The sequence below is a fragment of the Parambassis ranga genome, unplaced genomic scaffold (genome assembly GCF_900634625.1).
Source record: "Parambassis ranga unplaced genomic scaffold, fParRan2.1 scaffold_66_arrow_ctg1, whole genome shotgun sequence".
In the NCBI taxonomy this organism is placed as follows: Eukaryota; Metazoa; Chordata; class Actinopteri; family Ambassidae; genus Parambassis; species Parambassis ranga.
The window spans coordinates 54776-82720 of NW_021144810.1; the positions used below are offsets into that span (position 1 = coordinate 54776).

The 27945-nt window shown below is 45.7% G+C and overlaps 3 protein-coding genes across 4 annotated transcripts; 2 read left to right on the forward strand and 1 right to left on the reverse strand.

Moving 5' to 3' along the window:
* Positions 1-15: 15 nt before the first annotated feature.
* On the reverse strand, positions 16-26492 carry LOC114431287 (cytosolic endo-beta-N-acetylglucosaminidase-like). Of its 2 annotated transcripts, XM_028398870.1 has the most exons (16): positions 26486-26492; positions 9155-9164; positions 4244-4378; positions 3681-3757; positions 3401-3602; positions 3144-3292; positions 2883-3037; positions 2644-2792; positions 2393-2564; positions 2215-2321; positions 2030-2141; positions 1759-1946; positions 1536-1678; positions 1233-1332; positions 1046-1157; positions 16-955 (listed from the first exon to the last, which is right to left on the reverse strand). In XM_028398870.1, the coding sequence occupies exons 1-16, from the start codon at positions 26487-26489 to the stop codon at positions 554-556; spliced, it is 2217 nt and encodes a 738-aa protein (XP_028254671.1). In that variant the 5' UTR covers positions 26490-26492; the 3' UTR covers positions 16-553. The 2 variants fall into 2 exon arrangements, with proteins under 2 accessions (XP_028254671.1, XP_028254672.1); XM_028398871.1 differs by lacking the exons at positions 9155-9164; positions 26486-26492 and having other exon boundaries at positions 4244-4406.
* Positions 5891-17368, forward strand: LOC114431293 (casein kinase I-like). The gene is made up of 9 exons (XM_028398878.1): positions 5891-5966; positions 11462-11572; positions 12894-13042; positions 13134-13362; positions 13450-13620; positions 13730-13878; positions 14907-15075; positions 15171-15283; positions 16591-17368. The coding sequence occupies exons 1-9, from the start codon at positions 5891-5893 to the stop codon at positions 16639-16641; spliced, it is 1218 nt and encodes a 405-aa protein (XP_028254679.1). The 3' UTR covers positions 16642-17368.
* LOC114431289 (monocarboxylate transporter 4-like) lies at positions 21659-26491 on the forward strand. Its single transcript, XM_028398873.1, has 7 exons — positions 21659-21688; positions 23050-23147; positions 23433-23686; positions 24097-24240; positions 24366-24976; positions 25054-25234; positions 25686-26491. Exons 3-7 carry the CDS (start codon positions 23464-23466, stop codon positions 26075-26077), a joined length of 1551 nt encoding a protein of 516 aa, XP_028254674.1. The 5' UTR covers positions 21659-21688; positions 23050-23147; positions 23433-23463; the 3' UTR covers positions 26078-26491.
* Positions 26493-27945: the final 1453 nt, after the last annotated feature.

The window sequence follows — 27945 nt, forward strand, 5'->3', positions numbered from 1 at the left end:
AAAACATGCTGCATGATGTGATCACATTTATTTGTTGTTTAAAATGTATTAAGATTTATTTGGACGCAGTGAAATAAAACAATATGTGAGAGCAGCTTTAACTTGGGTTCAGTGCTGATAACATTTACTCTGATTATGTTTACAAGTCAATAAAAGAAGAGCCCCTGCCTTTATCATAACACACCTGCTTTTGTAATTTCTCCAAGTTATCCAGGGGTTAATGCCTCAGTATTCCCTTTTTGAATGGCTTATTATATGATTACATTTTAATTGATCCGATTATTAGTCGCTCATACATACAACATACCTTTATCAGATTTGACTATTGTTTCAGGTACAGCTAATCAACAGTAAAAAAGTACATTAAATCAATGATTGAGTTAATCAGTGCTGACACCAAGGACAGATACAGACAAAAGCAGCCCAGGGACCTGGTGTGTCACCGACGGAACCCGATCTGAAAAAAGCAACCAGTAAAGACACGTGAGAGACGTCTGAGTTCCACTTCAGAAGCAGCAGCATACATAGAGGCCTTCTGTCAGCTGGTTTGAAATCATTCTGTGACGTCCTCCGTGTAGCTCAGGCTTCTTCTTCCCCAGTGGCTCTCCGGGATCGTGAAGCCCTTCCTGAGCACCGGCTCCACCACTAGCTCCAGCAGGCCAGGCGGGTCTGGTATGGCCAGTTCTGTTACCCTGAACAGATTAGAATAAGCCCGACCCACCAGTGCCAGCTGACCTGGGGGGATCCTGGGATCGGGTCCTCTCAGTCGTCGCCAGTACACCCTGAAGTGGCGTACGAGTTCAGCTGGGTAGTCCCAGCGAAGAGTGGCGTTGAGGTGCAGGCAGGGAGAGGACGAGTCCTGCAAAGTACCAGCACCATGCAACCAAACCACATCTTCAATGCACATGCCATGAACCAGCTCAGGGGGCACCTGCAGACTGGCTACATCCAGGATCTAGAAGAGAGAAATAGATGAGGTGGTGAGGAGAAGAAAAATAAAACATGCTAAAAATCTGCAGAATGATCCAACACACTGAACCCACACCATGATTTCTCCGATCCTGCAGCTGAACGGCCTGTCCTGAGGCTCTCCATCCCGATGGATTCTGACACAAACCTCCCTAAGAACACAGCCACTGAGCTCCAACTGGGTGCATCTGTGACAGACAGACGACAGAAATCTAAAATAACAATAAAAACAAAAACAAAGTTTAACTGTCGGCGTGCTTCACCTGAGTGTCCAGCCTTGTGGACTTAGGTTTCCACACAGCTGAGTGAAATGCCTCACTACATCGTGTCCATCATCCAGAAATTCAGGCAGCACACTGGTAGCTGGAAACACAAAGAGTCTTTACAGCCTCTAAAAGTGTTTCGATGATCATCATAATAAAAAATAAATAAAAATGCAAATAAATAATAAAATAAAAATAAAAATAAAAATAAAAATAAAAATAAAAATAAAAATAAAAATAAAAATAAAAATAAAAAAAACTGATAATGAAAAAATAAATCAGCACAATGTCATTAAAACTCACATTGGATTTCCTGGACATCAATGTTTTTGCACTGACTGGCATCTGCTGTCATCAGCTCCAGGGAGACGGTCACCCCAGCAGAGGCCTTATAGACGAGGGTCACCAGAGTCTTGGGTGCCAGTGGAACATGGAGGGAGAAGATCCTGTCAGAGCAAAACAGCTACTGCCGACTGACGCAACTTGACGTAAAAATAACAGCAAAAAAAAAAAAACAAATACACACTTGGCACAAAGGGAGGGGCTGTGAGCTGCAGGGATCAGGCCGTCAAGAAGCAGCGAGCAGCCTCCATTCCAAGCATCCTCCGGGCAGCCGCAGCTCCTCAACCAGCCCTGAGCCACCAGATCCACGTGGTAGTACAATGGCTGGATCTCCTGAGCAGTCAGGTTGAACCAGCTCCTCTTTGTCTCTTGCTGCAGACACATAGAAAACAGTCAGCTAGCTGGATGACAAAACTCCATCTCCTCTTCACATTTCACGGACCACAACTTTCTACCTGTCCTCTCCAGTAGATGGCTTTCCCAAATCCCTGGCAGAAGGAGGAGATGAAGGGGAGAGGCGAGGCTGGCCGATGGATGTACAGGTAGTCTGACAGAAGACCCCAGAACCTAAACCCAACAAAGACTAAGTCAAAATATATTACAGACAACTGAAACCATCGTCCAGGGTTAGTCGTCTCACTTGTCTTGGTTCTTGCGGAATTTGCTCTTATCTTCGTGGGTCTCATACACCCAGCCTGGAGCAAAGATGGCCGCAGAGAAGTTGTGCCTCCGAATGAGTTCCAGGGCCTGCGGATAACTGAAACGCTGTAAAAGTGCCTTAATCACAAAGCGACACATATTGTAAAAAGGTTCATTACCTTATTTGTTTCAAACATTCCTCCCACCACGTGTCCCCGTGCAAACACATCCACCCCGACGTAGATGTCAGCCTGGCGGCCCTGGGCCCCGCTGTCCTCCTTCATCACCTCCAGGTTCTGTTCTGTCCAGTTGTAGTTGGTGAACAAACCATCACAAGCATCGAAAAACATCCTGTCATGGAGATAACATCACAGCTGAGGAGAAGCGAACAGTGAAACTGTGTCAATGATTCGCTGAATCTTTTCCGTACCTGTTCGACTGGTTGAGCTCATTCTGCCACTTCAGCTCTCCACTGTCGAGCACACTGTCGTACCACAGGACGAGGCTGTTGGGCACTCGCTCGTGCATCTGGTCTGTCAGGTAACGCAAAAACAAAGGTGTGTTCTTCACCGCCTCCTTCTGTAAGCGGGGGGCAGCACACATTATATACATAACCAAGCTTTGCAACTGAATCAGGCGCACAGAAGCACACACATCTGTCCTACTCACACTGAGGACATTCTCTATGTTAACGAGCCAGCCATCAAAGCCATGACAGTGGCTGATCTGGACGAGTTTATCAGCCACCGCCCGGTACGACTCCTCGTCTTTCAGGAAGGCCTCACACATCGCAGCTCCAGGCGTCCACTCAGTGATAAACGTCCCTGGAAAACAAGCAAATCACACAGATAATCATTTATTTATATCTGTTATTTCAAATAGTCCCGGGGAAAAAGAACTGAAACGGTTTCTCTTTCACTTTTTGCTCACCAAGAACAATGACGCCATGTCTGTGTGCAGCATTGGTCCACACAGCAGGAGGAATAGTCACAAGGTGGTGGCTGAAGTAGTTGAAAATATCTATGTACTGCCAGTGATAGAAGGCATATGGAGCCTCTGTGTTAGTGCCCTGCACAAACCTCAACAGCAGAAGGAAACATGACATCAGGGCTGTGACTGAACTATAAAAATCACCCTACATACGCTTAAAGGATTGTATTTATTTAACCTTCAATATAAAGCCATACCTGTCATCAAGGTAGCCGCCCATCATGTCATGAGACACCAATGTCCGGCGCGGAGTGCTGGCCAGAGGAGGCTCGCGAGCTGCCAGAGGGACAACCGACACGTTGAAGGGGTTGGCCTCACTTCGTTTCCAGGACAACAGCTCCTCCATCGTACAAAGCCCACAGCTGATCGGTTCAGTGGTGTCTGCATCATAATGTTTGGCTGGAACACAACAGGACACACCGTGTAAGCAAAAGCCACATACATCAGTGCCTAGGTCTGAAAATACAGCCGCCCGACCTGGCAGTGGTGACGGTGTAAACTTCACCACTTCAAGAACACTTGAATCCACAGGCTGATCCAAGCAGGACTCCAACCTGGTGAAAGTAGAAGAAGGCAGATGAGGCGCATGTTGGTATATTCTCAGAGGAAGGAGTGGTGTTGGTGTATCATCTACTGTTATTCAGTTTAGTCAAGATTTTCCACTAGTAAACTCCTGCTAGCTCATCCACCCCACAGATACATCCACAGCACAGGTGAAGCTCAGCCCACCCTGCATACACACTTTGTTAATGGATGAACTATTGTCTTGAAGCTGAACATTTTAACTTTGCAGCTAGTGTGCTGCCATTGTTGATGATTTTCTCCATCCCCTTCCCCAGGTAACTCCCAGCAGCAGTGTCCTCAGCCTTCTTCTGTTGAACAGTTAGTGGTTTGAAGCTGCTTGATTTTTACAGCTAGCACAAATCAAAATAATACTGCAACCTGCTGAACACACAGAGCCAGTGCTGCTGAGGGGCTATAACAAACCGTCACAACTCTCCTCAGTTATAGTTACAGTTTATCATATTTAATATAGGTACCGGTCAGGCTCGGTTCTGCCCCTCTTCTCGTCGACACCACTAATGTCCTCTCCGCCTTCTCTTTTCTTTCGTGGAGCAACGTTGTTTTCAGCTGACGCCATGTCATTCAGTTTATTGGAGAAAATGATGAAGCAACTCTGTAAAGAAAAAGGAAACAGAGGAGTTCTTCTTCCGGCAACTACGCGAGACTTCCGACTTCTAGTCCTTCACAATAAAAGCACAGTTTCCAGATATTTACGCGACAACATTCGACGAACTACACAGCGTGCAAAAATGTGATAAAATACTTCCACCAGTTTGTTCATTCCGTCGCTATTACAAACATAAAACAGTACCAAACAGCTGCCAGAACGTGCATCGATATTTATAATTCAACTTTGACTTTAAACGTGTTTCTTTTTAAAGAAGTTGCCAACAGACTAAGTAATTTTTACATCTGACCCCCTCCTCCTTTTTTATTACTGCTATTGTTCATCTTAGGGCGTGTCTGGAGTTCACAGGCCCGGTGGACAAAGGAGCCAGCCCTTTGTTATTGTGGAAGAGCAGACTTTTATTTTGAAGTGTGTGGTCGCCAGCAGGAAGCCGCGCTGCTTTCTGAGGTCGGTTACGTTCGGACCGGAAGTTGACAATGTATTAAATATTCGACCCTGCTCCTTCAAAGCACAACGCAGGAAGATAAGAATTCCTTTAGTGTAACTTCATTTTTCTTTGCTGTTTATCTAATTCTTCTCAACACATGTGTAATGTTAATAGAAGAAATGTGTAGCAAACGTCAAAACATGTTAACATTCCAGTGTTTTACAAGAACAATAACACCAGAAAGCCATGGGAGATGTGGATAATGTTTAGAGTCAACTCTGAAAACATTTTGGGAGACACGGAGTGGGAGTTTCGTTCTCTGCTGGTGTTTTTATTCCGCTTTCTTTGTCAGATTGTCTCAGTTCCCTGACGTCCGCGAAGGCAGCAACACAAAAAAATGGCGTCCCTACATTATGTAAACCAGGAAGTGAATTTAAACTTTAACGGTCTTTTCTTTGGGTGTTTTTTTTAATACTTTACATTGTTAAGATATTGAAATATAATTTAAAGTTGGACTACAAACTAAACATGTCAGGCTAGGCGCTGAAATGAACTGTGGTTTGAGTGATTATGGTTAATGGAAGCTTCTGTTGGCGTCTCTATAGAAACAGCGGTGTCCCCCCCCCTCATCCTCCTCCCGGCAGCCAGCAGGGAAGTGACGTCAGAACCAGCGGCTCGCTCCTCACAGAGCGCAGCAGGCAGACAGCAGAGCGAGAGGACCGGATCCGAGTCCCGAACGCTATCTGCTCTAAATCCACCTTCATCCGCGGAGTAACAAAGTGTATCCGCCTCAGAACCGACGGGAGCAGAAAGTACACACTTTCAGCTTTTTAACGAGTACCGTATTGTCACAAAATGAAGTTAGCGACATTTTAAAACAGGAGGCGAAAGATTGTGAGCCGATTTCCTCCGGAGACAACACACAGAGGATCCGGTTTATTCCGAACAGGTCGTCTGTGTTGAATGGTTCGGCTTGCTGAGCTTTTAAACAAGCTTTGGCTTTAAACCGGAACATTTTTGGATATTTTGGAGCTAGCGAGTGCACTTGCTAGCCGACCGAAGCCGACCATGGAGTTGAGAGTGGGGAACCGATACAGACTGGGCAGGAAAATTGGAAGTGGATCGTTTGGAGACATTTATCTTGGTATGTTATGATTAAAGAAACTTGCCTGAGTGTTTTGTTTCCTTTCCATTCACACCGGAGGCGTCTTAAACCAGCTGGCTGCCTTTCAGGGGTTTCCATAATAAGCTGCTAGCCGATCAGCTGTTCGATGTTTAGTGTTAGCAATGCTAGCTGTTAAGCTAGCTGTCTGTGTAGCTAGCTTCAACCTCTGTTACCGTAAATATTTCACACTTCACGATGTATTTTCACTTGTGATCGCTTTGGGATATATTTTCCAGGTGTACTGTAAAGACGATGTCCAGAGAAGGAACGCGGTATGAAGCAGCCCGGAGTCTGACTGCTGCTCGTAGACAAACCCTGTATTAGAACCGGGCTAGCTAATGTTTTAGTTCCCGGTCTGTGCCCGGCAGCAGCGGTCCGGGAACAAAATAGCTGACTAGGCCAAGTATTCTACAGTATATTCAATGTTTTCATGTTCACATTCTGAACATCCACATCTAAACAACCCTTCAACCCAGCGTTACATGAACAGTAGCTAAGAATCCAGGCACTCCCAGAGCTTAAAGTAATATATACTGACAGGTTCCTGAACCTCTGAGGGTGTCAGCTGTGAGTTTGGTGATTTCATTGAATTAGCCTGTGTCCTGAAAGCCAGCTGAGGTTAATAAATCTGATCGTTTATGGGCTGAGAGGACGTTCGTAAGCTTTCATCTGTAAATCTTCGAACATATTGCTTTGGCAGGCTTTTTGGGATTATTGGGTGTGTGCTCTTTAATTTAAGGTAACAAAAGATATCCTGGTTAAAGATTACTCAAGCAGTGTGTGGGGCTATGTTGGCCACTACCAGTGATACCATCATTCATGGTGCTGTGAGAAGCTGAAAGCAATAGTGGGGTATTAGTAGTAGTAGTAGTGTAGTAGTATAGTAGTATTAGTATAGTAGTAGTATATGTAAAGCTGTCAGGAGTCTCCCCCCTCAGGGGCATCCGTCTGACATTAGATTCCACCAACTTTGTTGTAATGCATCCACTGGAGGCCATGTTGGAGGTCTACAGCTCCTGGCATTAGTGGTTGAGAACAGCTGATCACATTTCTGAGCTTGAGACATTCATGTGAACCGACAAAAGACAGACATGGTTAATTCATGAGGCACTTTAGAACGATCATTTCTAATCAACCTGGTGAGAAAAGACCATGGTCTGGCTGCGGTGTTTTAATGTGTGTAGCTGTTTAGTAGGGTGCAGCAATAACCTCCATAAAGTGCTGATTAATGTGACCTGCTGCTATAAAAGGATCCGTGTTTGTGTACGTTATTACTCTTGATACAAATTAAGTATGCAAGCTGATGTATGTTTTATGGTTGCCCTGGAAACAGTTTTACTGGTCATGTTGCTAACAGTATTTCTGTGTTTTATCAAGTTGAGCACATATGTTTTGTGATTTTAGCAGATAAGATGAAGCTGTATTAGTCCTGGAGAACAGTGAGCTGTGTTTCACTAAAGAAGCCGGCCTCCTAAACCCCTGCAGGACACAGGGAAGTGAAATTGTGATGGATTTCATGAGTCAACCTAATTTCACAGGTTACTTAATACAATTCTGTGAAATATAGAAATGTCTATAATGAGTCACCGTCAGGTGATTTAATATGTCGAATAAGCTTTGTAATTGCACTAACTTAACAAAAAGTGCAGCAGAAGGAGATCTCCTGCCCGACCTTTAATCCATATCACCCCCAGCAGTACCTCCAAGCTGTTTCTGGACCCAGGCCTAGGTTTTGTGCTAATAACTCTCATAATCATTTATTTCTTGTAAATTGTCTTCATACATGACTAAACACACAAGAAACATCGGGTGCTGACGGACAGGCTGCCACGATCCAACACATGGAGTTAGATCTCTCCATGTGGGTCCTGAGGGTGTGTTTATGTTGGGATGACCAGTCAGCGAGTCACCTCTGTGGCCATGGTTACTGCTTCTTTTTGCTGAAAGTTAAGTGTAGTGCAGTCAAGATCAAATGGAACTCGGTGCTTTAATCATACAGTGGTTCCACTGGCAGGATGAAAAGAAAGATGCTCCATTAGTCAGATGATGTTTTGGCTTTTTCTTTTTGGGGCAACCTTTAGTACATGGTTTGAATAAGTAAGTGCTTTTTAATAGTAAAAACGTTAACTCTGCAGACGTGTTGGCTGGGTCAAGTATATAACACATAAATGAGTGTTCCTTCCAAATACGCTGTTTAAAACGCAGTGAGAGAAGGTTAATGAATGTATTTATTGGATTCTTCCACATGACCTGTTGTTTGGACTGATAGTGAGAGCTGCCAGCTGCTTGCATAATCACTTTGTGTTTTTCTCTTCACTCAGCTCTGCCTCACTTCCCCTCTGGAGGCTGGTGACTAATGTGACGTAACATTGTTAACCAGCCAGAACAGTGCGTGCCCCCCCCCCCCCAGATCACCCACCCTGCAGGCGTGTCATTGAGGTTTTAGAGCAACAGAAAATCAGATCATTTGAAAAGTTAGTTAACCAAACATTTGCAGAGGACCAAAGTTTCAGAGGATTTCACAAAAATTCCCACAGAACGTCTCCCACACAGCGTGTGTGAATAACGCTGACAATGTGCGAGCAGCTCGGTGTGCCGGTGCTGTCCGAGTGGTGGATTCTGCTCACACTGGTGTGTTTGTTATTGGCAGGAGGAGGAAGAGGACGAGGGGAGGTCAGCTTTTGGGGCGAAGCTTTGTAGTCTGGGTACAAATGTGAACATTTAAAGATTCTGGGGAAAAGCCAATTAAATAGCTTCTAACAAGAAAATATCACTCAGGTTTGAAGTGACATTTGTCACGACAGAACGTCAGTTTTGCACAAAAGAGCGCACAAGCGGTTAGTCAAGTGTCTGAGTCATGGCGTGTTTCCTGCTGCTGCTGTGTGGATGATGATGTGCATGTTTGGTTCATGTTGAAACAACCTACGAAATTCCGGATGCCATGTTAGTCATTATCCAAACTCAATCAGCTGAAAGAGTTTCCCCTCCTCAAGGCACAGGGTCAGACGTCAGTGCTGGTTTGATTGATGACTGTAAAGAAGAATACAGAGCAGTGATACTTGGCTAGATGTTATATCTATTATTGTTGTGTTCTGGCTAAAACTCAGGTAACAGACGATTGACAGCGTTTGAACTGTATGTATGCTTAAAGGGATGGGTCCGCCTACATAAGCAAAGCTAACAGAGAGGTTGTTTTAGAGCTGTTGCAATAACAAAGAACCTAAAGCCTAATGCTGGCTGTGACTCAGTTTTCAAACAGGTGAAGGTTTTTGTTGCCACGTTGCTTCTTCTGTGTTATGGTGGTTACGGTGGTTTTCCTGACGTCACAACTGACGGGTTTGTGCCACAACCTTCACTGTTGGGAAATCTTGAGTTTTTAGCTTGCATCTGCAAAGGTCAACGGGAGATACAGTAGCACATTGTTCTTAGCAGAGAATGTGTTGATGCGTTATTAAAAATGCAAGTTTGGTTTGATGTCATACTCTGGAAATATTAGTAAAAATTGTTTTTTTTAATCTGTAAAACTTCTTTAACTCATAGCTCGTAAATACAGATGCAATAGAACGCATAGATTGGCCTAGGAGTGGTTTCGCAGCACTGTGTACTGGCTCCCAGCACCACCTGAGTCCATTACAACCCAGCCAGGGATCTGTGATGCACTCACCTATGACTCAAAGTGGTCACACCCTTAATGTTTAAGCTTTAATGAAGAGTAGAGAGATTTTTATGCAGGATTGAAGACATTTACTATAATGATTATGGATAATGGTTTCAGAGCAACTCCACCATGAGCCCCACAGCTGCGGGACACTCTCCAGTATTTGTGCCCTCAGTGCTACGTGCCACCTCACACCTTCCACACTATGCTTCTCCAGTATTTGAGGAAGGGGATTGTACGCGTTCTGTGGCTGGTTTTACTCACCTCCTGTCACCACACCACGAGGAATATACTGTAAATTACTGCAGTTGGCTAAGTCTGCACTGTGATGATTGTCATGCACATGCACGGCAGTTTAGTGCTTTGTTCTTTGTGTAAAATGTCATCAAATATTTGCATATATTAGATCTGGCTCTCAGTCTGTAGCGACTGGTGAATCTTTGTAGAGGGATGGGCCTGAACATGCCTCACCATGCAGCACTGCAGGATGAAACACACCTCATATGTACACTGTTCTACACACAGCTCCACTCTCCGAGAAGATCAGCGGGGGTCTGCATTCCTACGAAAAATCTGTCCAGACAAATCACACTGCTATGACGCAAGAGAATAGACAGCATGGTGAAACAGGGCTGCTCAGACAAAAAGTCTCTGCAGCCTTTTCGCAGTTGTAACTGATTGATTTATTGATGATGGGCCAAAGAATAAAACTGGAACAAGTCTTGTGTTGTGCTGAAACCTAAATATAGTAGAATTGTTGTTTTTCACTCATTATTCTCTTACTTGTCCGATCTGTGAGCAGACAAACAAACTTTACTTATAAATACACAACTTTCTCGTGACTTTTCGGGGTTTCAGCTGCTGTCTGCATTCTTGATCTGCAGCTGTTTTAGTCTATGCAATGATTAATGATGGTCAACTTAACAGAACCCCACACACAAATGTGCTTAAGTAACATACTGTTGATTTATATTCCTAATACATCATAATACCTAGTCAAATCATGTTCTACATAGTAAATATTTTTTAAAATATGCTAAACTCCTGTATGCTACTAGTAAGCCCAAAACACTGTGATTTGTGTGAACTGACCCTTTCAACCTGCACCCAAAGCGTATCTGGGGATGATCAGTACCATTTATTTCTGCTGCACACATGTAGGATTTGCTTCCTGCCAATTTAAGCTTCCGTTTTCCTGCATCCACATTTGGTTGCAGCCCTGCTTGCATGCAGCACACAGGCTTTTTCTCAGAATCACTGGAACAAATGTAACGTGTAAACAGTCATGGTCCTAGCTGTGCGCCACGCCCTGCTGAGGGCTGCTCTTCCAACATGACATCATACAGGGAAATCAATGATAGTGCTGCTGTTGATCTGCGCTCCTTGTGTAAGTGTGTGAGAGAGAGAGTAATGGGGTTACGTAACCTGGTGTCCAGTTGCTGTGTTTATGTGGAGGGAACTGGACTCCATAACCTTATTTAGATGGAAAGCAGCTGTAGCGCTGGTTTGTCATTTTCAGTGCAAACTCCCCAAAATCCTTTGGTTTGTGAAGTGAGTGAGATCAAAATGTAATGATAGCCACGAGGAATTTGGGACGCACAAGCAGGTAGATACACGAAAGAAGAGCAGGGTACATGAAGTGCAGACTGTTGGATGGCTTATCTTCCATTTTTGGCTGTGTCAGTAGCCACTGATATTTCCTTGTGTACATAAGCATAACTGCCAAGTGATATATCCTTTCGTAGTTCCTGCTCTTACATTTTATAACTCATGTTTCCACGAAACTAACATCTCTGATTTTCCTTGTTCTCTCCAGGTACGGATATCTCAGTTGGAGAGGAGGTAGCCATCAAACTGGAATGTGTGAAGACCAAACACCCACAGCTCCACATAGAGAGCAAAATCTACAAGATGATGCAGGGTGGAGGTATGCTGTAACATGTTCAACTCCTGTCATGCATGACCCTGTTGGTGCTTTTATGAACTCATCAATATTTACCAGCACTTAAAACTCAAGGCCCATTACCATCCATCACTGTACATCCACACTGAGGAAGACAATGAGAAACTGTGAATGAAAGGTAGCAAATTACTATGTTTCTACATTTGTGATGAAAATATGTGCATAGAAGGCAGAAAGCCACTTCTTGCTGTCGTCTTCGTAGCGTGCTGTACCTCCCTGTACCTCCCTGTACCTCACAGGGCACTGATTGGACCAAATCTAGCTTAAAACCTGGCAGGATGGATTTGTGTGAATGTGTGAGTTTCTGAAACTTATGAGATTGCAGCTGGCGCACAGCCTGATTCACACAAGTGTTCCTGTTAACAGAGCTGCTTCTTTAGCTCTTTTGCTGTCGAGCTTCGAGGTTCGGTACAGACTCGGGCAGCCCCGTGTTGGAATGTATCTGTAAATGTTCTGCTGGCTCAGTAGTGTCTGCAACATGTTGAAGAAAACGGACACCTGCCTTCTCTTATCACCCTTGTACTCCAGGGTTCATGCCTGCGTGTATGTAGTAGTAACTGCACAGGTGGCCTCTGGCATGCTTAAGAATAGGCTTTCAAATTAGTTTCCTTCGCTGGCTAATGAACTCACTTACTCTACTTGGACTCAGACAGTTTGCCTCTGTCAGCAGAACTGCACCCACACATGCGTTTGTATTTTTGTTCCAGCGCCTTAGGATTTATTGGGCATGGCAGCGAAACTGGACTGAGATGTATTTGCGTTTGTATGTGTATAAATAGCGGATGCAGTGTGCAGTGCTAGGTGCTGAGCAGGAGCATTTTGTTGCGGTCTGCCTGTAGAAGGAAATGCCAGATGGTCTCTGCGCCTCGGTAACGTCAGCCGGTCACCAGCTACTACTGAACCAGCTGGCCTCTGTGTGGGGGCATGGACAGAGTGTGCAGGGAGCCCATCACATTCCTTAACCCCTTTTGATGTCTGCAGTATCAGCGCATCGACTCGTATTAGATCATTTATTAATCTTTGGAGTTCACATGTGAGGCAAAAGCAAAAAGCTTACGTTGCCAATGAACCTCATTGCTGAGCCACACATGCTAAATCCTGTTAGTCATCAGGTTTCTTATTCACATTGATGGTTATAAAATCAAGACGACAGACTACAGATGCTGTGAGAGCTGTCCCCAAAACACCACAGACACTAATTCCAGAGTGATTTGTACAAAGCAGGACTTTGCACATAGGAGATAACATTGGCTCAACACCATTGGCTTCTTCTGATTTTCTCCAGTGGGTATTCCAACGATAAAGTGGTGTGGTGCAGAGGGTGACTACAATGTGATGGTGATGGAGCTGCTGGGCCCCAGTCTGGAGGATCTCTTCAACTTCTGTTCCCGAAAGTTCAGCCTAAAGACAGTCCTGCTTCTGGCCGATCAGATGGTAAGTGGAGGAGTGGGATGGCTATTAAAGCGGTACCCTGGAGGTGTGGGGGTCTTCTTCATCCACATCATATTTGCTCGTCTTCTTCTAGATCAGCCGCATTGAATACATCCACTCCAAGAACTTCATCCACAGAGACGTAAAGCCTGACAACTTCCTGATGGGCCTGGGCAAGAAGGGCAACTTGGTATACATCATTGACTTCGGTCTGGCCAAGAAATACAGAGACGCACGTACACACCAGCACATCCCCTACCGTGAGAACAAGAATCTGACTGGCACCGCCCGCTACGCCTCCATAAACACACATCTGGGCATTGGTAAGAACTCCGCTTTTACTTCTAATGGAAGAGTCATTCATAAACCTCCAGACTGATGTTTACCGTCTCCTCATTCCCCGTCTACAGAACAGTCCAGACGGGACGACCTGGAGTCACTGGGATACGTCCTCATGTACTTCAACCTGGGTTCTCTGCCCTGGCAGGGCCTCAAAGCTGCCACCAAGAGGCAGAAATATGAACGCATCAGCGAGAAGAAAATGTCCACGCCTATTGAGGTCCTCTGCAAGGGCTATCCATGTAGGTGTCACTGCTCAGATGTAGCAGTTCATCAAAGCAGGAATAAACTCTGAGCCCTGTGTTTGAGACCGCCATGGCTGATCCTTCCCCTCTGTTCCTTCCTACACAGCCGAGTTCGCCACATACCTGAACTTCTGCCGCTCTCTACGGTTCGATGATAAGCCTGACTACTCCTACCTCCGCCAACTCTTTAGGAATCTCTTCCACAGACAGGGATTCTCCTATGACTACGTCTTTGACTGGAACATGCTCAAATTTGTAAGTGGATTTGCTCCTTACTCTCTTATGCTCTGTTTTACTTTGATGGGTAACTACAGGCTCTTTCGCTTTAGACAGAAATCCACTAAGATGCAGTAACTGTCAGCTGGGGAAGGGTATAGCAGGCAGGTGAAATCCTTTCACAATAGTTGCAGCTATTAATTGGCATCATCAGTTAGCAGCAATGTTAGATTGACATTCGCTTGGACACGTCGTGTTTCCTGGAGTAAAAAGCAGCCAGGAAAGTCAAACACATCTGCTAGCAGTGGTGTAATGAGTCATCTGCCTTTTTAGCACATCTTCCCACATATAAAACCCTACAGAGCCAGCACGTATTCTTCATGACTAGAGCGCTGGATGATACATGTTTTAAATGTGCAACTTGAACAGCAGGATTGCTGCTGAAGACATGTGTGAGAAAACAGTCACACAGTACTAGGTCCACCTGCCTGAGCCGTGGCCCACCGACACCGCCTCGTCTTATTTTTATTTCATGGTTGGAAAAAGGTTTTTTTAACATTGCGAGCTTTAGAGACCTGCACCAATGAGATTGTCTTGCTGTTTATGGGAATTTGCAGAACAAAACAAGTGAAAGAGGAACAAGAAAACCTGCAGAGCTGCGTTTTGTAAACAGAAGACAGGTCAGACCAGCTGACAGACTGCGCTCTAATGTGTTTGTGTGTTTACATCTTTGGAGCAGAATTCAGCCGGTCTGACCGGGGTTTAGACCAGGACTTTATTTACTAGACCAAAATACTGCACTACATTTAATGCAAGGACACCAACACAGACACACATTCTCTGCTGCTGCCCCTCATTTGTGCAAAATGCATGTTGTCTTCCCGGCGTTTACCAGTCTGCTCCCGAGGCCTGCTGCATAAAATATAAGAAGCTAAATGACTTCTGGGCATTTGGACCATTCTTCTAAAATATGGGCAGACTGAGAAATGACTGTTCCCTGATGTGAGCCCGCCTCATACATATGTTGTGTATGTCAGACAAGCCTAATGATATTCCTTATGTCTCAGGGTGCCAACAGGGCCGTGGAGGACGCAGAGAGGGAGCGCCGAGACCGGGAGGAGAGACTAAGGCACAGCAGGAACCCTGCGGCCAGAGGCATGGCTTCAGCTTCAGGAAGAGCCAGGGCGACTCAGGATGTCGCGGCCCCCTCCCCACTCAACCCTGCGTCGCACACAGGTCCGCTCACACAACGTACTCCGGATTCAAAGGAATTCAGGTTTGCATGTGGAAATGTAAACGCATGCAAATATTTAGAGTGGTGTCTCTTACAGGAATGGAGAAGGAGAGGAAGGTGAGCATGCGTCTTCATCGGGGAGCCCCTGTCAACATCTCCTCCTCAGACCTAACAGGACGCCAGGACACATCCCGCATGTCCACTTCACAGGTAACAGACTAAAAAGCTGCTCCAGATCATGACGATCCCTCGTTCAGAGGAAAATATGAACAGCAACAAAGGCCAGGAAACGGCGTGTAAATAAAGAGGCCGGTCGACTGTTCCCTGATCTGAACATGCAGCGTATCAGCTCGCCCTCAGCCTCAGACAGAATGTCCTTAGTTAGTTCCTCTTTTTCCTCTTTCCTCTTTTTTTAAGATACCTTCTCATCCGTCCTGTTGTCAGTGTCCAGATCTGATCCTTCTGAATCAGGCGCAGTTTCAAACGGACCTCATGTGCTCTACCAGCTCTGCTGAGCTTTGAAGTGTTGTTGTGAAACAGTGAGAATTGTGAGTTTGAGGTTGTCCCAGCAGTGGTTTCATTAGGTCCTTTGTTCTCTTCCTCTGTGTGGACCAAATGCTCCCCCCAGAGGTCAAAAAGCGGAACAGTCCATTTAAATGAGAAAATCCTGTATTTTTTCTTAGGACTCCTCCGACCAACAGGAGTGTAGGAAGCTGCCTGTCTTGTGTGTTTTCACAGACACTGAGGCTTTTTAAAGCAGATTACTCTTTAATAAGGAGGTGTCCTAATAACAAAGACCCTTAAATTGTGATATTATTATATATATTTTTTACCCCTTGAAATATGTCTGAGGGCAGTACAAAGGGTTAACTCGGGTTTTGTCCTTGTGATTAGAGAGCACCTCATAAATAATCCAAACCTTTTGAATAATTAATATCATTTGCATATGTTAATATGCGCCACTTTGACAATATCTTAAGATAGACAAGATAACTGGTGTAAGACAAATGGCCCCCACCACATACAGAACCGTTAATCACGTCATGTTTTTGTTCTGGTTACTAGTTATTTATGCTCATGTAGACCAAAAACCAGGAGAAGTAGTTCCTCGGACAGCCGGAGGGATCGGTGATCGTTAGGTAGGCACGTTGATGGCTCGTCTGGGCTGTATGGGCTGACAAACCAGCTGCCTCATAAGGCCGTGTTTCTGTTGTGGTATAAAGACCGCAGAGTACAAGGCTAGCAGTGACATCCGATCAGAATAATGTGTGAATACCCTTAGCTTGAATAAAGGAAGTTGTTTTTCCATGTTTGTTGCATAAATGTACAGAGCTAACCTAGCTTTCCTCCCTGCAACCAGTCTTTGTGCTAAGCTAGCTGGCTGTAGCATCAGAATCATTTTGTCACAGGTTCCTGGCCTCTTGTGTTTTCTGCTGTACTGTTCCTTTAAATGGTTGCTCTCGCTGCCGATGACCTCACCATTAACGTGACATCATGTTCCCATCTGTGTCTCTCAGGCTCTGTCTCGGGTCACACCCAGCGGCCTCCAGGCAGCAGCTCCTCGGTGAAACCCTCCCATCCACCTGTGCACCACGGAGGCCTCACATGTGCCACCTGCAGCACACACACACACACACACACACTCACACATACTCACACATACTCACACACTCTCACATATGAAAATGGGACTTACAAATAATGCAGTGGACTACCAACCCATGCACAAGAATCTGGCTGTGCTCCTGTTCACTGATAAAGAACAGGAGCACAGCCAGGAGTGTGTGTGTGTGTGTGTGTGTGTTGGAGAAAGAGAGAGGGGCAGGTGGAGTACAGTTTGGTTGCCTTAACAACCACTTTGGCAAAGTAGCAGCCACAGTATCCCTTCTTCTGCTCCAAGGGAAGATCCTCCTCCTTACTGTTGATGAAGCCATGGATCCTCTTTTCTCTGGCATCTTTTTTTCCACTTGTTTTTATTCTCTAGCATTAAAACATCTGACACCAGCTGGTCAGACCTCACAGAGTTTGGAAATGGAGAGTCTGCTTGAAAATTGTCTGGGATTTTATTTGAATCACAAGAGGACATGTGCTCCAACATGGCAGTGTTAGCAAACGGTGCCTCGTTTGTGTCCTGAAGGACTCTTTAAATCCCAGAAGTCAAATTTAGAGGTCGGGTTACACCCCCTTTGGTTGTAGTGGGATGGGACAAAGGCCTCGGTGATCTGATAGCATGTTTTCTTTCTTCTTCTTTGTCCTCCTCAGGTGTGTTGGAACCAGGACGGTGTAGTATATATATAAAAAACATTAAAACACAGGCACACTTTTGGTTTCTGTCTTCAGGTTGTGACTGTGGAGGGAAAAAAGCTGTGAATGATGGAGCAGTGAAGCAGCCGGGCGGTGGGTCTGTCCACACCATGGATGAGATGTTTCTAACCTGGTGCATTGTGATGTGATTTGTGTGTGTGTGTTTGTGTGGTTCTGTCTTAGGGTTGTTTGAGCTGTGGGGGGAACATGTTGAGGGTCTTTAGGTCTTTTTTTTTGCCTCCTCAGCCTCACTCTATATACCATCTGTCCATCAAGTGTACGTGGCCATTTTCTACTCGGACCTCATTGAACATCTTTATTGACCAACCTTTCAGGATGTCACGGCTTGGTTTTGCTCTTAAACGGATGGTTTGGGTCCTTTGAACAGTTGGAGCATGTAGAGAGGGTGGTGGACGGGATGCCTCTTCAGATCCACCCGGAGAACAGCTGGTCTACTCACGGCCTCGTTAGGTCCAGCTGATCACGCTGTGTTTGTATCCCAGAGATAACATTGCTGCTGGAATCTGGTGGCTCTGACGAGATGGCTTCCATGTCTGCCCCCCACCAGCTCCTGATGTTAGTACACCAACATTTGAAAAGAACCTCAAACACACTGACGTCAAAGAACCCAAACTGTCCTTCTACATGACGCAATAAACAGGAAAAGGCATCAGTTACAGGCTGATGATGGGGAGTGTTAATACGTTGTTAGTGCCATTACACAGTGTGTTCCTACACGGTTCATCAGATGTCCTTTAGAACTATGCATTAAACGGGCATGTCAGCTACTGTTTGTGGGCTCCTCCAGGAAGGCGTCGACAAATATTCATTAGCATTAAGGGAAGTGTAGGCGCCGTGATTTTGGTTTTCCTCCTTTTCCATTAGCGTTCTGAAAGTGCCACAGCTATGCGGAGGCACAGTACTTCATTGTAAAGGTGGGGTTTTGTTCATGGACCCTCCAGCTTTAGCAGTGGGCTGGATGAAAAATAAATAGCTGCACCTCCTTTAAAGAGACAATAGTGTTTGGAGCTGCTTTTATTTCCTGGTTTTATGGTTTTATTTGAAGAGAACCTTTAAAAACTCCGACATGGATTAAATAAGGAACATCCGATCTCTGAGTGGGTCTGATGAACGATGTGAGGGATCAGGTAGAAAATGGACAGGCTGGTGCTGAACAGATTTTATAGACTGTGTTTTGTCTTGAGGAAGGAGGTCACGGCCGAGTCCCGGCGGTACCGGCGCCGCACACGTTCCTCGTGTGGCTCTTCTCTGTGGCTCGATCTGCAGATTTTAAAGTAGAAATTTCTCGATGTGATAGACTGATTGCAAAGTATTGTAGGCCATTTTGTGTAGTGGAAAGGGGGTTGTAGTGGTAATTTGTTCATGTTCGTTCTGTTGTTGTGTATAGGATACTCCGTCTACCACCAAGTCCGCGTACAGTTTAGGACGATGGCGGCGATGTATCGAGGGACTGGGAATGCCTCCCTCCACTAAAGGTCCTGCTAAGGCATTGTTTTCTTAAATGTTCTTCACCTGTGGGCTTGAAAAACAAAAAGTGAGGGATTAACTGGTTTGTCTCACTGATGCCGGCTGTGATAACTACAAGTACACTTTACATGGAAACTCTTTCTGTTCGTCTGCCTCACTCGGTTCTTATTTTGACACCTCATGTCCAGTTTTGCTTTTACCAGTGTAGTGGAGATGGTTGCTCATGTCCCACGATGCGTCTCTTACTGTGGACTCGTGGGGAAACTTCGTCTGTCCACTCTCACTTTAAGACTTTCGCTCCTCATTTGTAATGCCACTGTATTTGTGTATTTTAAAGTTGTGTAAATAAATTAATAAGTACTTGTAGGTGTGGTTTTTTCTGTGCACCATCTTATATTAGGATCAGTGTGGAGTTTAATTATTTTAAATGAAGGTTTCAGCTCACCACAGCTGTCGGGTTTTGGATAGTCAACATGAGCCGTTAATCCCCAAGGATTCATATTAGGCTGGATACAAACTGGACTAGAAAAGCTTTTTTACACTGCTCAAAAAATAAAGGAACACTTAAAGAACACGATGTGAAACCAGCCTGTCCAGTTAGGATCAACACGGGTTGTGAATCAGTTTCAGCTGCTGTTGTGCAAATGGAACAGACAACAGGTGGAGATGAGAGGTGGACACGACGTCTTGTTCTTACAGCCCAACCCCGTGCAGGGCGATGATTGGTAGATTCACCATTGGCACCATGTGCTCTTCAGATGAGAGCAGGTTCACACTGAGCACATGTGACAGATGTGTCAGTCTGGAGACCCCGTGGAGAACCTTCTGCTGCCTGCAGCCTCCTCCAGCATGAGCTAGCTAGAGGTACCCTGACTGCCGTTAGGTACCGCGATGAGATCCTCAGACTGTGCAGTGGGCCCTGGGTTCCTTCTGATGAGGACAATGCTAGGCCTGATGAAGTGTGTCAGCAGCTCCTGCATGATGGAGGCATTGATGCTATGAACTGGCCTGCCCGTTCCCCAGACCTGAATCCAATCCAGTACGTCTGGGACATCATGTCTCGTTCCATCCACCAACTCCACGCCGCACCACAGACTGTCTGGGAGCTGACTGATGCTTTAATCCAGGTCTGGAGGACATCAGGAGAACATCCCCCGCCTCATCAGGAGCACACCCAGGTGTTGGAGGGAGGTCATACAGGCAGGTGGAGGCCACACACACACCACTGAGCCTCAGTCTGACTCGTCTTGACTCAGGCTGGATCAGCCTGTGATGTGATTTTTCACTTTCATTCTGAGTATGGTTCCAAAGCCAGACCTCCATGGGTTAATAATTTTGATTTCATTTTTATGTTATTTTGTCCTCAACGTATTTCACTGTGTAATGGATGAAGATGATGGAGTATTGCACTCATTGAGGTCTCTGAGGTGTCAGTGTTCCCTTTGTGTTTTGAGCCGTGTGTTATTTTAATTTGTTTTATTATGTTTGTATTTTCTTGCCTTCTGTGGACCTGGTATCTTCAGTCTGAAACAACCAGGCCCAGATGATTCAGTTCCTTTCAGCAATGACACAGTCTCACCACTGTGTGGCGCTGTGACACTATCTGCTCCACCGTCAGGACGGTTATACAACAGATCTGCTCCTCCTGGGTGGTTCAGAATAACGGCCACAGCACAAACACTGTCCACGGTGAAATGAGTGCATGTGATGAAGGTCGTGCTGTTACACACAGGACAAACTCCAGGCTGTGTCCTTAAGAAGGCGAGACGTGCTCATTATCAGACAGAGCATCTGGGGTGCTGCTCCTGGGGGACATGCATGATGAGATGATGCTGAACACACACATGCTCCCTGTCCAGGGGTGAAGTGGGGCGGGGGGGCTGACGTCATCCAGCCACAGCGGCAGCACCACAGTTTATTTATTGCCTTATTATTCACACTCTGTCAGTCAGAGGAGGAAACACAGCAAAGCAACAGCTTCCAGCTGCAGCCGCACATCCGGCTCCTTCTGTCAGTTTGACATGAACATAATCATGGAGAGGAGTGACACGGCTTAATGTTTCCAGATACAACAAACAGGATATGATGATGATGCAATATTTTCCAGTTACTGGCCAAAGAGTAGGAAGTGAGAGCACAGTGGACAGTAATATAATAAGACGCCTGTCAATCAAAGACACCAGCCTGAGGCATCTGAACCATTAAAGCTGCACTCAGTCACTGACAATTTAAATATATATATATATAATAGTTCTGGGTGTTGATAACAGAGTGCTATAATAGTATATATATATATATATATATATATATATATATATTGTAGTGTGGAGTGAGCAGACTCTACAGTCTAAATAGAGGGAACAATGTGGACTATATATATATATATATATATATATATATAGTGTATATGTATACAGTGAGCCAACATTGTTGACACTGCAGACCTTCATGAAGGTCTTATCTAAAGTCTTGAAGACAGAGCAGCATTATATAAATCCTTAATATAATATATTAATAATAAAGCTGGGTTATAAAAACACATGTTTACCTCCTCTGTATAATAACAGAAACAGCTGAGTGTGGCTGCTGTGTCATTGGTTTCTGCTGTCTGACGTCAGTGGGGGGCATTAGGACCCAGGAGCGTGCCGTCAGACCCACCCGCCCCCGTGATGTGATGGTCTGCAGGCAGACGTGCGGGGAGAAACGAGGCTCCGGTGCTGAGGCTGGAGGCTGGAGGAGGGAGGAGGGACCGGGCAGCATCAGGGACCGGGCAGCATCAGGGACCGGACAGCATCAGCATCAGGGACCGGGCAGCATCAGCCGGTAAGGCGCTCAGCAGCTTGTCACTGTCATTATGAACACAGTCCGTGGGGCTGGATGGAGCAGACATATCAACAGTCACATCGTGATACGGACCGAGCTTCGTCATGTTGCGTGATTCTGTCATTAGTGGCTCGTTGTCTCACGCACAATGTGTTATTATTTATAGGACCTTCAGGATGTGACCCCACGCTGGGGGGCTGTGTGGAAATTTGATGACTTGTAACTGTATCTTTCCTCTGATGTGGCGACATTGTTCTAAACCTTTTTCTTTTTTACTGTAGAAACAAACATTATATTTCATCACGTTACATTTTTAAGATTTTTTTTTTTTAAATCACAATCAATACTTTTGTTGTTGCATTGTTTCCATGAGTCTTTTTGGCCACTGGGGGGCAGCAGACCAAACTCTGTGTTTAATGTCTCTAAACACTCTGATGTGGAGCTCGACTGTTACCCATGAGACTCCAGACTTTTTTAATAAAAGCAAATATCAGTGTCCGAGTAATATGCAGCATTGATATTTCCCAGCTGTGGCTGTGTAATAATGCAGGGAGTGACTGACGCTCAGACTCTGGTGGTCACCTCCTTCCCCCGTCAGCATGTGGCTTGAAATGATCGTGTTACCCGGAGACGCTGGACTGCTGGCTGTTCGGCCTGAACCCAGCGACTCCTTCCTTTCAGCTTCTTCTAGAGATTGTAAATGAATTGATGGAGCCACTGGCTGGTTTTTTCCTGACTGTCCAAAGAGCAGCTCTTTGATTTAAAAATGTCCCCCCAGAGATTCCAGGATAATACAAGCTGTGTTCATGAATATATACATGAACCCGAGGTGCTGTGATATGTGGCTGCACAGTAAAAAGCTGCATCGTGGCTCCAGACGCCCAGAGGGCCTGTGAATCTGAGCGGAGCGGGCCCATTACTGGAACAATGGGATGCAGAGGAGCAGTAAATCTCATGTGTGGTTCTGGCCACACTAATGATAGAAGCCATCATAAAGTACAGCCTGGTGGCCAAATATTGACCCGTTTAAAGGGTCATCAGTACTTTATTTGATAAGGTGGAGTTGTTTTCCTTCCTCTGGTGTCGAGCTGTGTTGAGCTGACAGCTGCATTCCACAGTTCAAGCCTAAAACTCCTCGGCTGCCTTGAGTGATCGGGCTCATTGTCCCACTATGTGGACCTGACTCTGTGACATCAGTCCAATGTGCTGTGGTGGTGAGTTTAAATAGATGATTAAACAGCTTCCAGCAGCCATATTCCTGCTGACATGACACATTAGCATCAGTTTGGAGCAAACTATGTTATTATAAGACTTTAACTTGTTGCATGTTCATCTCTTTACTCTTTGATTCTTCTTTTTAGTTCAATGCTTCTCAGATCAGTCCGCTCCACCAGAGGCCCGGGCTGCTGATTCCCATCATGTGCCGTGAGGATTGAGAGAGGAACTCGTCGGAACCTGTGTGAGTCTTCACTTCTTCACAGAGTGATGTGTCCGTGCTCAAAGCTTTTTTAAACATTGTAATCAACAAATGCAGTGCTGGCTGGAGAGCGATGCACCGCGGAGCCGGAGGTCAGGGCTGTGTGTTCAGTTCATTTGACGATGACTGGATTTACAGCAGTGTTATGAGGACCCACACACATCCACTCCAGAGTGGGCTTTGTTGTTGTGCAGAACTGAATTAGCAGAGTAACTCAATCCAAATAAGTGTCGTCATTCTCCTGTGTTTCCCCGGCTCCTCTGTCAGTCTCCATTAGGACACAGCCCCAGAAAGCACCATGGGAGGAGCGGCGGTGGACATGGGCGCCGGGGGGGTGAAAGCTCCAGATGGAGGGTGGGGCTGGGCGGTGCTGGCGGGCTGTTTTGTCATCACGGGCTTTTCCTACGCCTTTCCTAAAGCTGTCAGCGTGTTTTTCAAAGAGCTGATCAGGGAGTTCGATGTTGGATACAGCGACACCGCCTGGATCTCCTCCATACTGCTGGCCATGCTTTATGGCACAGGTGGGCTGCGGTCTGGACACATCAGCACACGGACAGCAACAAAACACACACACACATGTGTTTAAGCATCTTACACTGACAGGGATAGCTATGCATCAATATCGTTTTAAATCTGGTGTCCGTGGGGACATACCAGCAGCAAAGCCACAGCTACTCTACGCAACCATTACTGTAACTGCCAGCAGGGGGAGACATTCTGTGCTAGAACTTTTAGCCCCTGAAGGACGGCCTGGCTCTGTGGTGCAGGTTATAAATATATAACCTGCACCACCCTTCGTTGCCTGGCAACAACTTCTAGACTATGGCACTCAAAATCGCACAGATGCTAAATGATTGATTTTTGGTGCTGTTGCTAATGATTGTAAGTGAATACATGGACCCCTGGGCTGAACATGGTGCCCTTTGTGCAGGGCCTCTGTGCAGCGTGCTGGTGAATCGATTCGGCTGCCGTCCGGTGATGATGGTGGGTGGCCTCTTCGCCTCTCTGGGGATGATCCTGGCTTCTTTCTCCACCAGCATCATCCATATCTACCTCACCACTGGAGTCATTACAGGTCTGCGATGGATAAGGGTATTGTCTGATTCCTCTAACCAGGATGGACGAAGCCTGCGTTTGACTTCCTGTTTCCTGTTCTGGTGTTAGAGGTAAAAACTGACCTGTTTCTTGGTTGTTGTGCAGGTTTGGGCTTAGCCCTGAACTTCCAGCCATCTCTGATCATGCTGAACCGCTACTTCAGCGAGAAGCGCCCTTTGGCCAATGGCCTCTCAGCAGCAGGCAGCCCGGTGGCCCTGTGCTGCCTCTCACCGCTGGGCCAGGCTCTTCAGTACCAGTATGGATGGAGAGGTGGTTTTCTCATCTTGGGGGGCCTTCTTCTCAACTGCTGTGTGTGCGGGGCCCTCATGAAGCCCCTGGTCGCCCCTAAGGCCCTCAAATCTGAGGACCTGGAGCAGGACCAGGAAACAGAAGGAGAAGAGAAGGAGAAGCCCAAAGCTAAACTGCTGGACTTCTCTGTGTTCAAAGACTGCGGTTTTGTCATCTACACTGTGGCGGCCTCCATCATGGTGCTTGGCTTGTTTGTGCCTCCGGTGTTTGTGGTGAGCTATGCTAAGGAGCTGGGGAATGAGGACACCAAATCTGCCCTGCTGCTCAGTATCCTGGGCTTCATCGACATTTTTGCTCGGCCCGTGTGTGGTGTGGTTGCTGGACTGAAGTGGGTTCGTCCTCGTTGCGTCTACCTCTTCAGCTTTGCGATGATCTTCAATGGAACCACAGACCTGATCGGTTCACAGGTGAGTGAAAGGCTGTTTGGGGTAATAACTAAACATGCGAGGTTTCTTTGTCTTCATAATTTCGCCGTTACCTCCAGGCTAAGGACTACGCATCTCTGGTGGTGTTCTGCATCTTCTTCGGCATCTCCTACGGAATGGTGGGCGCGCTGCAGTTTGAGGTTCTTATGGCAATAGTTGGTACTGAGAAATTCTCCAGTGCCATTGGCCTGGTCCTGCTCATGGAGGCCATCGCTGTGCTCGTTGGGCCACCTGGTGCAGGTCAGTGCACACATGTTCAACCAAACGTAAGACAGAAGGAAGTTTGGGGGTTTGATTTCTGTCAGGAGTGTCAAAAACTGCACTTCTTTAAACGGCCACTTGAGGGCTGGCGTCTAAAGCAAGTCAAGAGTGACCAAGGAGTTATCAGGAAGTGGACTGCTGAGGAAGGAGTAAGAATTAGAATAAGCTAGCTACTAGCAATTAGCATATAGCAAAAGATCATTTTTAGCATCTTTGAATAGAAGAATTTGTTACAAAAGCACACTCAACTACATATAAAGATGTTGGGGTCAATGAAGGTCATCACTTGTGGAGTCAGCCTCAGGTGGCCATTTGAGGAAGTGCAGTTTGTTTTAAAATGTGTTTTTAGTTTAACGGTTTCCTCTTGATTTGTCGCCATTTACCGTTCACGCCTCAGTAATGCACTTCTGTTTCCTCGGTTATCTTCTAGGTCGGCTGCTCGATGCCACCAAGAACTACATGTACGTCTTCCTGCTGGCAGGAAGTGAGGTTGTGCTTTCAGCTTTGGTTCTGGCTACCTGCAACTTCCTGTTTATCAAGACAAAGCCTTCAGCACCAGAAGACAAACTTGACAGCGTCGCAGTGACGGATGACACCAAGACCGAGGCGTGTGACAGGTCTGCGGACAGTGAAGAGGAGAAGGGAGTGAGGGAGGAGCCAGAGAAGGAGACCCAAAAGGAAAAGGATGAAGAGAAAGACGAAGGGGGAGCGGTGGAGGACAGGCCAAAGAGCGTGACAGTGGACTCACAGGAAGTGGAAAGGTTCTTGAAAGAACCGCAACAAAACGGTGACATGGTCGCCAGTCCTGAGACTTGTCTGTAGGGTGGAGGACACTGATTACTGATGCTCCTGGATCGCTGTGCTCCCTGTTATTCAGTGTGTAATCCCAAGTGTTCCCTGGGAGCTGACTGGAGCCACTGCCATAGGAAACATTAAGACCTTCTGTACGTCAGCAATATGTTAACACTAGATGTTCAAGATGTGGTCACTCATAGAAGAACCCAGTTACAGCACTGCCTCGTGTGTGTGTGTGTCATTTAACGATACTCTGTTCTTCGTTTCAACACATCACAAGATGTAGGATCCATGAAGATTTCTTTAAGATGCTCAGAAAGAGGCTCAATATTCCCTCTAGTGGTGCGCAGCGGTATTTCACTACTCGCTACTCTAATGCTAAGTTCAGCAGGAAAATTCTTCCTGTAATCAGAAACAACTGGATTTGTCCATGACACATGAACGTTTGACCCTTGTCAGAGGATGTGTTTCAAAGAGCAGTGTAGATTATTTCAGCTTCATCCTTTCAACAACAAACAAGCTGCTTTTTGTGTGTCGTAAAGAGCTTTGTTGTGTTTTTATTCCAGCTTCATGGTGCAGTCACTAAAGACAGAAGAACGATGTCAGTGCTGAGTAGCACACAGCTAAAGGTGTGAAGTGTCTGTTTGCTCTTGTGGTAGCTTTGTGGTTCCTCCTTGAATTAGAGTCGGGCTCACTTCCTTTGTGCGTCGTACTTTCTGAAGTGTGTTGTATAGAAGCACACATCTCTCTCTGAGAGGAGCTTTTGATTGTTGGTACCTGCTCACTGTCGCAGCCTTCCAGAAGCTGTGTGTGTGTGACTCATAGTTATTGTCCAGCTTGTGTGAACTTGTCCTTAAACTGAAGACATGTGGACCAGAGGACCCCGATGAAGGTTCGTCCCTGAATCCATGTTGTTGGCTCAGTGTGCTGTCTTAACGTGTTCCAGTAACAGAATATTAAAGGATGTTTGTGTTTTCATGTGTTTTAATCTGTTTTTAACGATGCTTGTAGGAGTCAGCCCTGCATTAGCCAAGGAGCTGAAGAGCATATTAGCCTGTTAGCTAATTGAGTTTTTGTGAGTGTACACTACACACAGAAATATGAAAACCAGCCCACCTGCCGAACAACAAACACGGGTCAGGCTCAGCATAAGTCTTTAAAAACATAAACATATATTTAAGTAGGTGGAGACCAAAATTAGCTTAAAGTGAGTTAATGTTTGGCCAAATCCAAATGAATGATGATGTGTTTGCTGCTAACAAGGCTCAAAACAAACAAGCAAACAAAGCATCAAATCCATTTCAGCCTCTTGAGGGCGACGACAGAATCCTAAAGATGGATCTTCAATTCAAAGTGTTTTTCCCGTTCTTCAATAGCATGTATGTGTTTTCCTTGTGTACAGTGAACAGACAGATACCACAAAATGTAACACAACAGCTGGGTGAAGGATGGATCAGTCCGTATCCATGGCGACAGAGGATTTCAACAGTGATGACTAGTGAGTGGGACACGTCATGTGGAGTGTCAGTCAACTTCGGAGAGGACTTTATGATCATTTAACATGCACCAAAAACAGCCTCCAGTAACAGTCAGTAAAGTATTTGATTTGTTTTCTTTCACTTTTCATATCACACTCGTTATTTTTCTATTTCCTCTGGTAACATGATGAAAAACTTTATTTGTATTTATAAGTGAGCAGCTTGAAATATAAAATATTAGTATGTACAGGTCATCAAGTCATGCATGTTATGACTATACAAATGTCCATGAACAATGTGGACAGATCACTCCACCTCCTGATCCTGAGCACAGGCACACCGCAGGGCTGTGTGCTCGGCCCGGCTCTGTTCACTCATGTTCATTCCACAAACATGGCTGTGAAGTGAAGCAGATGA

Excerpts from the sequence above, each read along its gene's own strand:
- LOC114431293 (XM_028398878.1), top strand. The coding sequence starts at position 5,891 with ATGGAGTTGAGAGTGGGGAACCGATACAGACTGGGCAGGAAAATTGGA. Across the intron at positions 11,573-12,893 it reads CAAGATGATGCAGGGTGGAG|TGGGTATTCCAACGATAAAG; the intron begins GTATGCTGTAAC and ends GATTTTCTCCAG. Across the intron at positions 13,043-13,133 it reads TGCTTCTGGCCGATCAGATG|ATCAGCCGCATTGAATACAT; the intron begins GTAAGTGGAGGA and ends GTCTTCTTCTAG.
- LOC114431289 (XM_028398873.1), top strand. The coding sequence starts at position 23,464 with ATGGGAGGAGCGGCGGTGGACATGGGCGCCGGGGGGGTGAAAGCTCCA. Across the intron at positions 24,977-25,053 it reads CAGACCTGATCGGTTCACAG|GCTAAGGACTACGCATCTCT; the intron begins GTGAGTGAAAGG and ends CGTTACCTCCAG. Across the intron at positions 25,235-25,685 it reads CGTTGGGCCACCTGGTGCAG|GTCGGCTGCTCGATGCCACC; the intron begins GTCAGTGCACAC and ends GTTATCTTCTAG.
- LOC114431287 (XM_028398870.1), bottom strand. Across the intron at positions 2,142-2,214 it reads TTCCGCAAGAACCAAGACAA|GTTCTGGGGTCTTCTGTCAG; the intron begins GTGAGACGACTA and ends TGTTGGGTTTAG. Across the intron at positions 1,947-2,029 it reads CCATCTACTGGAGAGGACAG|CAAGAGACAAAGAGGAGCTG; the intron begins GTAGAAAGTTGT and ends ATGTGTCTGCAG.